General features: G+C 34.9%; 1 protein-coding gene across 11 annotated transcripts in view; it reads right to left on the bottom strand.

Moving 5' to 3' along the window:
- The window catches only part of ADGRV1 (adhesion G protein-coupled receptor V1), a 282,393-nt gene that overhangs the window by 218,133 nt on the left and 51,317 nt on the right, over positions 1-12,943 (bottom strand). For all 11 annotated transcript variants that reach the window (XR_013180133.1, XM_077172043.1, XM_077172048.1 and 8 more), the window contains 8 exons: positions 10,829-11,202; positions 8,687-8,863; positions 6,342-6,522; positions 5,506-5,708; positions 4,742-4,871; positions 3,241-3,321; positions 1,810-1,949; positions 787-1,396 (listed from right to left, as the gene is read on the bottom strand). Coding sequence is in view for 10 of the 11 variants with exons in the window: in XM_077172043.1 (XP_077028158.1) it covers positions 787-1,396; positions 1,810-1,949; positions 3,241-3,321; positions 4,742-4,871; positions 5,506-5,708; positions 6,342-6,522; positions 8,687-8,863; positions 10,829-11,202 (1,896 nt within the window). In the remaining variant the exon portion in view is untranslated. The remainder of the gene's footprint in view (positions 1-786; positions 1,397-1,809; positions 1,950-3,240; positions 3,322-4,741; positions 4,872-5,505; positions 5,709-6,341; positions 6,523-8,686; positions 8,864-10,828; positions 11,203-12,943) is intronic.

Genomic DNA, 12,943 nt, shown 5'->3' with positions numbered 1-12,943 from the left:
TTTTTTGGAATTGGACAAAGCATAACTACAAACCACATCAAAATACATGTGTCTAAATTATGTTCTGGCAGAAAATCTGAACATTATTCTACTATGCTGTGGAGCATACAAGGCATAATTTTTTGAAAAGATGAAGTACTGTGAATTTATTTAATTATTTAACCAGAAGACTAATAATAAGAGCAATACAGTTCACAATAATTTCAGTTTTACTTTTGATATGATGAAATATAAGTAAGATTTTAACTCCAAATGGAATTATATTTGAAGGTACCCCTTAATCTGTGAGCAAGGGCAGCAATTAGACATGCCAAGAAGCTCTGAAGCGCAAATGGCAGTAAGCACACTCAGGCTGTAATGACCCGAATTTATCTGAATGAGAAACTAAGTAAACATTGTTAACACTAAGAAAGCAGCAGGTCACTTTATTAAAACAAGACTTTTTTGTAGTTTAATTTAAAAAACTAGCTTATCTATTTCCTACTACTGAACTTCCAGAAACAATGCTAAATAAATATGTATTAGTACATAAACAAATATCTTAACATATTTAGCCTGAAACACTTTGCATAAGAAATGCAAAACGGATAAAGAAATACTCATACTTTTTCAATAAAATAGTGTGCCAAAGGAAATAACAGGCACAAGTCAGGTAACTAAGAGATATCTTAAGTATACAGTTTGGCAGACGTTCATTGGAGTTCGTCTGTCTTGCTGCAGTTTCTCCTGTTATATATAAATACTGACCTTCATAGTTAAATTGTAGGTTTTATGTAAGACACTTACTTGGCCGATCCTGAACTTTCTTGATCAAAACAACACTGCTTAGCTCCACAAAAACAGATTCTGACCTCTCAGGATCATCATCATCCAAAATAGGCAAGGATATTGTGGCCTCACTTTCATTGGTTGCAAAGATCACATAACCTGTAACGGGTATATAGTCTTTTCCCTCTATTGCTCTGACAACATCAGGTGGAAGAAAAGGCAACTTTTCTTCATCACCAATAGTTCTGTATTTCACCATTACTGTACCAAGGAGACCACCGCATCTTACAACTGTCAGAGAGACATTTTTTGTTTCTTCCTCAATTTTTATTGGTCTGTTTTGCTCAGAAAAGATGAAGACTCCATATGGATCATCATTTGCTAAAATAGTTACTGTTGCATTAGTATGATATCCAAGACGACCAAGGGACACATTGATGATCAAGACTGGAAACATCTTATCCAATTCAGGAACATCATCAGGAGAAACCTGTAATGTAATATTTGCTCTCACTTGGCCAACATCAAATGTTACATTCCCATACGTAGAGACCAGGTCGTTGGTGAGATCGCCGATTATGATCCAATGCAATGTCACCTGAGATAAGGTCCCATGACTTCTCACAACCTAAGAAAAACATATAAAGATGTGCATATTTTTGTTCTATGAGAAAGAAACATAGAAGCGTGAAATGTAATTAAGCAAACACAATAGCATGATGAATAAAAGATATGTCTGTGTTTTAAAGGCATGTCATTTTTATTATCTCAGCTCTGGAGAACTTGTATTATCAACACTTATTTTAAGACAGTAGTCCCTTGATTCTAAGTAGGTAGAAGATTTTAAGTTTTTGGATATTATTATTATTTTAGTTTCAAGCTGAATAATATACATTAGCAAACACTGCATGACTGGAAAAACAAATATTCATGAAAAAGTTGTTCTAAACCCCACAAACTAATGACAAAAATATCAGAGAACACCAGTAAAAACAGACAGAAGAGTACAATGCAGCAATATGAGACTCAAAGCTTCCTAACCTGCAGCACAACATTGCTATCTCCATCTTCAGGCTCAGTTCCATTCACTGAAATGGACTCAGCACTGAACTCAAACACACCATGAGCATCATCAGAAGCCTCAATAGTCACGAGGATGTGGGATGCAATTCCCAAGCTAGCTGTTAAATGAGAGTTCCAAAAAGGGTTATTTTTATCTCTTATGTTTTCTTACATGAAATAAAGCAGCTGAAGAAATATGCTACAAAAATACAAAAGAGAGTATGAAGTATTTGTGCTGTTTATCTTTGTTTTTTTCTTTTTAAAACGCATGATAATCCCCTGTACGTAAAAGGAGCTGACTTTCAATAAGGCAGTCCTCTCAGTCCTTCTGAAGAACTATGCAATAAAAAAAAGTATTATTTTAAGGGAGGAATGAAAATAAAATTACAGGTTTAATGAATGAAAATGGAGTAGTATTTAGGACAGTGAGGAGTTATACTATAAACCACAGTATAAGAGGAAAGACAAGATGAATGCAGATCTCATCCTGACATAAGCTGAAATGAAAAAAAACTATGACCAAAAAAACCCCACCAAGTCAAGTAAATCCTGCTTCTAAAGATATTGTCATGGTTGACATAACTTACTGCTCAGAGAGAAAAAAAGAGTCTCGCACTAAAGGAAACTATTCCTGGAAACAAGTAAAAGGGAAACAGAATGTCAAAAAACAAAAAAAAAGAAAAAAGAAAAAGAAAAGAAAAAAAGAAAAAAAAGAAAAGATAAGAAAAAAATTAAAAAAAAAAAGAAAAAATGTTACTCTACTGGCATTTGGGCGCTCATATAACATTTTTACATTTTTCAGGTTTTCATTTGAAGTCCTATATGCATAGGGTTTTCCTATATATTTGATGTTATTTCTTAATTTGGAATTTTTTAATCAATATTAATTATCATTGTTTTATCCATATCATGACATAAATAGAAACATGAAGAAAGGAAAGAGGAAAAAGGTGAAATTATTTCATTAAAAAATCTAACACAACTTACTATATTTTAAGATTATTTTTGCCATGAAGGGTAAATTATACATAGAATATTATATCATATATTATCAAAGGTAGTTCTAAAATTGCCTTCAATTTTAAAAGTACCTTTGCTTTTCCTCCCGGGAAAATTTGACAATGCTCAGACAAAGATAATTTTATAAGCTTTAATTCTGAAATTGCTATATTGTATTTTACAACAACATAGTTTTGATTATATATGAGCCTGTTGTACTCTGCTTTACATAATACACTGACTACTAATGAAATTACACCTAATTTAAAATGGAAAAGAATTTTTTTTTGTAAAATTTTAAGTGAAATCTAGATTAATAATCTCTAACTGCATGTAAAGGAAGTTGCATCAAGCATAATAATTTATGATATCTATTACACTTAAAATACAGGATTAATCAAAAAAGCTTACCATGTTGAGGGACAGTTGAAAAGAAGAAATCCATGTTCCCATCACCACTACCACTTCCATCATTTCTAAAGAGCTCAGAAACTTTAAGATGACAGACATACAGATACATACACATATATACATTTATAAATAAAGGGAAAGCAGAAAGTAACTCACACATTTCTGGATAACACAAAAAGACAGGTGTATTTTAGGAAAGTGTCAATTTTCAAAATGAATTTCTCCTAAAAGCCAGAAAAAATATTGAATATGCTACCTCTTGTTTAATTTATCGCACTGGAATCATAAAAGGAAGTCAGAAGGAAGGAAAACACATGTAACTTTATCTTTTTTTTTACCTTTCTTTCTGTGTTCCCTCTTTCTCAATCCTATTGGAGAAATTAGAAATGGGGCAGGAAGGAGAGGGAAGAAGTGGCTCCACCCTATGAAATCCTCTTACTCTAATATTTTCTCACAAATCAAAAACTTGTGCCAGAAAGTCGAAAAAATTTGGCAGCTTAACTGATGGAGCCTTTATTCCAAGTTTTGTGCTTGCAGTGGTGTTGGAAAGCTCCAAAAAATTATGCTGAGGAAGTATCTGCATCTAGTAAATTACCAAAGTTAGCTCTAAGTTTTCTAACCAAAAAAAGTGAAAGAGAAAAGTTTGCTTAACTGAAACAACTACTTGACCAAAAATTCCACAGGCATGAAAACTCAAACTTTTATCAAAAGAATCTTAGCATAACACCATCATGCCACATTGCAGCACAGACATTCATGTTAATATGATCTAACTTTCTAGATGGCATCACACTTGCAATTCTGAATTGATTAGAAAAATATCAGTTAAAAAGGCACTTTATGGCTCTCAATATTTTTAATTATTTCTTTTCCTCCAACCAGGAGGAATCTCCCTTAAAAACTTTTTGCAATGGAAATTTATTCTGTAAATCAAAAAATTCTGTAAAGCAAAATTGATTTTACATGGCAGGAGCACTGATGCTTTCCAACAGTTCTAAGACTAATGTCTCACAGCAAGATTTACACTAGCTTCTAGCTAGCTCTCCAACTCAGCTAAACTCTGCAGGCATCTCAAAACCCACAATTTTCTAAGGCTATAATCTATTTGAATAAGCTATAAACCAGTTTATTGCAATTTCTCCAGTTTCATTTAAGTGGTAGATAAAAAGCACACCTTTGGCTGTTAAACCTTAAATACTGAAAACTTGAAAAAAAAAAAAATTTTTTACATTACTTTATTTCCTTCTATCAACTATGGAATTATGTAATTTTAAAAGCAGCAATTGCCTTTGAATGTATGGCAATAATATACTTTTGAGATCTGATTGTTTACAGCAGTGATCAACAAAACATATGAAGGACAGTTTTTTCAGAAAAAGAATCACTGCTTTCTGGAGGGTGAGTGTTTAGAAATAATGTGGAAATAGTTCACAAGGTTAGATTTTAAGGGATAAATAAAGATCACAAAAATACAACCAGTGGGTTGATATATGTGCCTTACCTCCTCCCTCTGAGTTCAACAGCTCCACTTTAAAAGTTTTTTCTAGTTCAGGAATAGAATTGTCCGTGATGTTAACAGTAATGTACTTGTATCTTTCTCCAGGCTGAAATTCCATTGAGCCCCAAACAGCCTGAAATAGGACAGGTCATCAGAGTTTTGTTCAAGTTTAGGGTTCTCATCCAAATGAAAAAAGAAATAAAACCTCAATTCTTTTTCTCTTTATCAAAACATCTACTTTTCTTCACTTTACCTTTAAAAAATCTGCTGAGACTTTGTTATAGGAAATACCAATCTAAATTCATTGAATTATAAGCACCTTCATTTATCTACATTTTTCTGCACAAAGAGCAGACAGAGAAGAAAATGTACTTATAAGCTATGTTGTTGAATATGTACAAGTCCTAGTAAGGACTAATATTATCTTCACCTGCATATGCACTTGTATGGTCATATAAAGTCTGATACACTTAGAAACAATAGGAAATATCCATTCTTCCTGAACTCACAATTTTCTTAAGGATATAAAAATCAAACCCAGGAGCTTTTCTTAGGAAACACAACATGCTGCACGGAAAGGAGGCAAAATGGACACTATGGGTTATATTTGTATAGTATTATGCATCTATCACAACACCATAATAAAACAAACTGTTTCTGTGAAAAGAATCACAGCAGAGCTAAAATATTCAAACTGATGGCTATTTCCAGGACAAATAGCTTTAATTAAATTCTAAAATAATTACACACCTTGGCAATGGCCGTACCTGATAATCTTTAGGACTGAAAGCTGTAAGTGGCATTGTCCTGTATTCTATAAGAACTGTTCCAAGAAGCCCTTGTGCACGAACTACCAATAATCTGACGTGTCCAACTTCTTCTTTAACAGTGATATGGGGCACAGCAGAGGCTGGCACAATCATGTCATCACCGGGCTGAGGAGGTGGCCCCACTGAGAACTGCAGTAGACCTGAAAGACAAAAATTATAATTTACATGGCTTCTCATATAAAATTCAAATTATAATAATAAAAATTTAACCAGAAATATTTATAATATCTATATTTAATGTTTATGAAATTTTAAACATATTAAGATGCCTTTAGGATTCAATCATGCTATTTCCAGGAATGTACTATGTACCATTCTCACTCTCACTGATATTCATGTTCGTCTTAAAAAAACCATTTCCCAAGAATGAATTCAATGCTTCCCAAAAGAACTCAAATGTCATACTATTGGGTACTTATTGGTATAACAATAGGCATGTTTAAATGTCTCCCCCTCTGGTACAAATCCTCATTTCACAAATTCTCATTTCACAAAAATGACCATAAAATTAACAATACGCAATGTGGTTTTCTTGCAAATGGGGATGATCCCATGTTTGGTTGGGGCAGCTTTAATCCCTTTTTGTAGTATTTTCAAGAGTAAGTAATTTGACTTTCATTCTTGTATAAAAATTATGAATTAATCTCAAGTTAGATAAAGTGTATTACTTGACATTGCTTCCTCATCTATCTAGGCTAGGCAAATTTTTTACCTCTTGAGCTAGAAGTATATATAAATCTGCAATAAGACTGTATCATCTTCAACATTGTTACCATATGGATGGTCACTGGCTTTAATGCTGATATCAGTAGTTTCCTTTTCTGGATCTATACTTGCTCCACTGGTAGGAGTTGAACCTCGTTTTCCATCTCCAGACACTGCAGAGACCAATGTCACACGGAAATATTCATTTAGCTCCGGAATGTCATCATCAATAACATGCAAATTTAAGACCTAGAGAAGGACAAAATAATGGAGAAATCAAAGTATGTAACATACATCCCTTAAGATTTTTATGACCCTTTTGAACAATTAAATTTTTAGTCAATCAGCTGTATCTGCTCTGAGTTCAGAAAGAAATGTAGAGGACACTATTGCCCTCCAAATTATTTAACCTTATGATAAGTTTAGAATTCCAATTCCAAAAACATCTTTACCAAGCTGTCAGAGACTTTACAGCAATTAATCTAATTTAGAGAGCAAGTGAAGTGAGCTTTTAATGCCACCTGACACTTGAGGTTACAGATCATCCTATCATGTAACATAATCTGCTCTGCATAAACTATAATATTAATCTCAGATGATTCCAGCTTCCTATATATTGCGATTTGACAAATATATAGGAGAAAAAATTTAGGAAGCTGTTGTAGAGCCATGGGAATGAGTAGTTTAAAAATGTCAATGGAAATTCTCTTTAAGATTTTTCACCTGTTGAGCAACTGCTCCCAGTCTGTTTCTTAGGGCCATGACCATTAGGTTCCCTATATGTAGACCATATATTGGACCACATAGCAATGGAGCAAGAGGGCTCACCAGGTCTTTTCTACTTCTTTATGAAGTCAGGCCTCATACATGCTGCCAGACTGGAAAAGCTTGGCAAATTTAACTTTAAATTACTGTATGTAATGCAGTAATACATTTCAGTAGAGAATTAAAGCTAATAAACTGCCAGGAGCATAATATTTTCCAAAATCACAAGTTTTTGCCAAGCTGTAATCAGTTACATTGTTTAACTGGGACCAAATCCACAGCTCTGAGTCACTGGGATCATTTCAAATTATGTCTGTAGGTTTCACTCAGTCCCTACTGACTTCAACAGAATGACAGAAGGAAAATTAAAGACAGTATTTTCTACTATCAATCCACCCTTTCTATTTAACAAACACCAATAAAAAACACATATGAACTTCCTATAGTATTGTGGTCCCACACCTCTTTTTCAAATAAATGTGAAATTCCCATGCTGTGGGTTGGGATCAAATTCACAGAAATACATTAATCAAAAGAGACAGATTCTTATCAATATTCTTATTGTTGCAGTGGGTCACCATTTCCTGTCTCACCTATCCCATCCCCCTCAAGCATGCCAACCTTTCCCCCTCCCCCTGTGCCCTCCTGCCTGGCACCTTCCAGCAAGGCGTCGTGTGATTGGCAGATGCCCCCCAGGCCTGGGCTCATTGGTTTGTCCCAGCGTCCACATCCCCTGAGCCTTCCCCTGCTCACACCTGGTTGGCCCTCACCTGTCCGTCCCCTCCCCCTGTCCCCGGGCCTTAAAGGACACGAGACCACGTGGTCAGGGTCTCTGCCGTGTCTCTGCCTGTCTGGCTGGAGCTGATACCACATTCAGAGGTCTACCATGCTACAATAAACTCTGGATCTAAGCTACACGGCAGAACCCGCTCCTTTTCTCTTCACCTTCATCTCGTCTGAACCTTTTCTACCAAAGGTAAACTGAGTTCCTATTTTGCCTGGACTTGTTCTGAGCATCCAGCTGCAGCACCCAGCCAGCCAAAGGCATCTCTGGGGTGAAAAAACGCAACAGCTGCCGCCTTTGGTCCAGCAGCGAGGCCGGACGAAGCCAGGCAGGACACAACCCTGAAACATTCGGGGCTTAATATTTAATAGAAGATGGCTAACATTCTAACAGTTGCAAGACATTTGATTACAGCAGTGAATTTGACTGCTGTCTATTTAATTGTTGTGAAGATAAAACTGATCTCCACAACTCAGATGCAAAATCTGATTATATTCCAATTTCAGAAGTCACTGGCTCCACTATTCAACCCAGGACCACCTAAACTTGAAATATATATATATATATATATGGGTGTACATATATCTAATATATACATATATGTAAACATATTTTATGTGCAATTATTTGCATTTAAGCATTCATGCATGCACAGTAATGCCTGAACTGAGATGCACACAGATATATAGGCGTCTATCCTATCACTTGTTAGATGTCAAAGATGAAAAAACCCTGCAAAATGTAAAAAAAGCCATGTGAAGAAAAGACTCTTTAGTATGAAAACCTGTCAAGCATCCTCAGAAGGTGTTTTCCAGCAGGTTTGCAAAGGACAGAATTAATATTTAATAGGAAGGTAGGGTTTACCTCTGATCTCTGCCAAGGAAGGAATGTGATAGTGCCACTGCTGTTAGAAAAATCGCTAAGGGAGTAATTAATGCCCCTGGAATCAACCTGTGAGATAATGTAATTTATATACACATAGTCTAGGGCGCCCCTTGTTCGCTCCACAACACAGGATATAGTGGAACCCTCATCAGCAGCCTGGAAGAAAGCAAGAAATTGACATATTTGTTATGATCAAAGTAAATCAAAGGAACAAATATAAAAGTTTGAATTCTCTAATGCTATTCAAATGTTCAGAATTCTTTATGCTGTCATGTTACTTGCAGCACTTCTGGAGTGACAGGAAGCTGAAACTGATGTTGATGGTGGTCAGAACAATCTTAATGGAAATTGCAATAGCTTCTAGCATCTCCCTGAGGTCAGCCAGTAACTGTACCCTGTTGTTTCTTTTGGACACAAAAACAGAATCAATGTTTGAAATGTGTATATCAAAAGCAAAAGACTATACTGTTTTATATTAATGTCAGCTATTTTAATTTTAATTTAAAGAAAGATTTGGATTCCTCCTTTCCCTCACTAAAACCACTATGGAAAAAAATAGATACATTTAAATTAAACTATACTATTATGATTCAGGAAAAAACGGAATAACTTTTTGTGCTACAGTACTCTTTGCAATTCTGTCTTCATAAAGTACATGCCCTTAGCAGCAAAAATTTCACATATTTGGAACAAATCAGGTATTGATACTGGTGAAGTGTATTAAAAAATTTATGATCATCAAACTAAAATAGAAAATCATTTTAGTTGAAAGTTATCAGAATGAATAAAGCTATCTTAAGCATTAGGTAAATTTCAGAGCTGCTGTATAGCACAGTGCAAATACTGAATATACCTTCAGCTGCTCAGTGGACAGATACAGACATAAGGAAATTAAACTACTGATAAACAATGCTATAAGATAAAGGCTAAACAATTAACATGCCACATAAATTTTTAATTTTGTGTCACGGTTGATTGCTGATCTGTGACATCACAGAATTATCAGTGGCATTGGAAACTGAAGGAATCCATTATGGTAGCAGATAGTAGGCACCTGGAAAACAAACTGAACCGAACCGAATACTATCATCAGTCAGGCAAGACGGTTGCCTTCAAACACATCATAAGGACTTCAGATAGAAAGGATGAACTTAAGAGGTCATAAGAGCTCCCAGATTTGAAAGCGTTATGAATTTGTTTCCCAAAATAATCTAATAACAATAGAAATGGGTGTCATGTCTTCTCCCTCATAATGATTAAAAAACTAAAAAATTAATTACAATTATTTCAATCCCCTCAAAAAAAGATTCAAGTTTATATACTGCATATATGATGGTCACCTGCATATTTAATGTTTAAAAACAGTAACTTCCAGCCAATATTAAGTGAATTAATATCAAATATGATGATGAAAATGATAATGATTTAATTTAAGGGAGGAAGAGACTGGAACAGAACTCAGGAGAAGCAATTCCTGCACAGCACAATCGCTCACCACATGCTGACCAAAACCCAGTCCATTTCCAAACAATGACCAACTGCATTCCAGGTAACTCCCCCAGTTTATATGCTGCACATGACATTCTGTAATATGGAATGTTCATTTGGACAATTCAGGTCAGCTGTCCTGAACATGCTCCCTCCCATCTTTTTGTGAAGCTCCTCACTAGCTGAGCATGACACAGAAGTCTTCAACTCAGGTGAAGCAGTATTTAGCAACAGCCAAACCATCCTTGTGATATCAACATTATTCTCATCCTGAATCCAAAACACAGAACTGTACCAGATACTAAGAAGAAAATGAACTCCCTCCAAGATGACATCAGGTTACAGTCTCAGAAGTAGAGGAAAAAAACTGTTCTACGAAATTTTAAGCCTTAGTTTTCAGTTTGTGTAATAAGATACATTTTCTTAATAAAAATAATTTGGAGGGGATTAAAAAAAAGTAATATCGGAAATGCTAGAGTGACTGAGGCTGTATGAACAGAACTTACACAATTCCAAATTCTAGAAAACTTTGCTTGACTACAGAAACTAAAAATGTAGAATCAAGGCCCTTCAAAGGTTAGTTAGCCTTGCCATTAGTTTGACCTCCTGTAGCTTTTCTTATGAGCATCTTACCTCAGGAATACATGGTCCAGTGAAGCCAAATAAACCATTAGCATTATCACTTTTCTGTATTCTTAATCTTGCTGTTGTGTTTTCTTCTGAAATTCGAGCTCCACCACACACAGAAATGAGCTTTAGGATGAATAACTCCTCTCCTTCTTCCTCTTTGTCATCCTTTGCAGACACAATGAATGATTTATTGGTTTCTCCTTGCCGATATTCCAAATACCCAGAGACAGGGTGTACATCACTCTTTGCAGGAGTTGCATGGAGTTCATAGATCTCTGCTTGTGTCAGTTTTCTCTCATAAAGCCTTACATCCTGCATTAAACCTGTGTACCTGCTGTTGCCATTGATTCCTGCTCCAATTCTCACTATTCCTGGACCTGAGAAGAAAATTAGAATTTTTCTCATGTTATTGGGTTCAAAATAACTAATATATGTAATTATTTAATAATCTGTGCTAAATTGTTGATTGTCCCTGGGTTAATAATCACAATTATCTTGAAATGTAGACTGGGAGGCTCCTGAAGCCTCATCTCAGTGTTACAGGTAGATCATTTCAGGTCAAATAATTCCTTCCTAGATGGTTCATGTTTTTCATCCTACTAATTCTATCTGCACATTGTCATCATCCCTTATCTTAATGAATCTTAGAAACGTCTCTCTTTCCATTAAAAAATTTCACAGCCAGCTGCAGCCTATCTCAATTTTGTTTTTCTGAACACTTGCTTTACCCATTTTATCTTTCTATATTTAATGTGTCCTCTGCTATGACACAGAATCCATTCTGATGATCAGAGTATTAGCTACACAGGACATGCTTATACCCTTATGCACTGGAAGAGAGGCTTAAGAAATGTAGACCCAGTTCCAAGCACTTTTTGCAACCGCTTTAACATTTCTTTCTCTCCAGAAAATTATTCTATTCAGCAAATCAAAGGATGACAGTTCTCTTTTTCACAAATAAACTAAGCTGATAGCTCATACTCCTGTCACTCTAAAACACAGAGAACATATCTCTTCAGCTGGTTTTTGATTTTGTAAGGAAATGTGCCACTGAGTGTCACTTCTAGAAACAAGCAACCACAACTGCTAATGGTCCCAAGACACAAAGCAGAGGATGGTGAAAAAATCCAGGCTACAGCACCCACTGTATCTAACATTAAATGGTGAGAGATTAAAAACCTCAGCATATATTTCTAGTATATCCAGACAGAGCTTTATGTTTGTGCACATATATTCATGTAGATGTATATGCATTTAACATCACTGCATGTTATTAAATTTTCCTTCTTTGATTACAGAGGAGCCTGTACTCAAAAATTTGATAATCATACACTGCCTATCCCCATGAAAGAAAACCTGTAAAACTGATGGGGAGAGAAAGAAATGAAAAGAAGGAGATTACTACTATGAAAAAGAAGCACATGGAAGAGTGAGGAAATGCAAAAGAAAGAGTAAACATAAACATATCCCTACCATACAATACCTGACTTGGTAAAGGAATTATTGTGATGCTCATTGCTATGCTAGTTGAGTGTAAAAGTCCATAATGGTTATGTATGACTAAGTCACATCTGGAAATATCAAGTTAGAGGAACTGAAGTACATATGCTAATGTTATTTGGAACATCATTGAACAGATGGGCAAAATTTTCATATATCATGTAAATACATGCATAAGTAAATCTAAACCCTGAAAATTCCATCGCTTAAAAAAGTCGTGGTTTAGCTGTAATATAATAACACAACTAGAATCAAAAACATTATTGTATTTTGTTTCAGAAATCAAGAGAAAAAATTCTTTCTTAGCCACAATACTGTAAATCTAATCAAAATCTTAACTGTAAATATATATAACTATATGTATAGCTATATATCTATAAGCCTACATGTGGAAATATAATTATTAACTATTATTTTTAAATTATTGACATTCAAGCTCCCTTACAGTTCTGATGTTTTTTGAAAATTTCCCAGCTCTTACTTCCATTTATATGGTTTTTGAAAATCCCTAGAATTTTCTATGAATTGCTTTTAACTAATCAGATATAATAATTTCTGAATCTTGCATACATCTTTCAAGGAGCTAGACTCTTCCATATTTTGCAGAACTTTACATAT

Source organism: Agelaius phoeniceus, chromosome Z (genome assembly GCF_051311805.1).
Source record: "Agelaius phoeniceus isolate bAgePho1 chromosome Z, bAgePho1.hap1, whole genome shotgun sequence".
In the NCBI taxonomy this organism is placed as follows: Eukaryota; Metazoa; Chordata; class Aves; order Passeriformes; family Icteridae; genus Agelaius; species Agelaius phoeniceus.
This window is presented reverse-complemented; position numbering and strand designations above follow the sequence as displayed.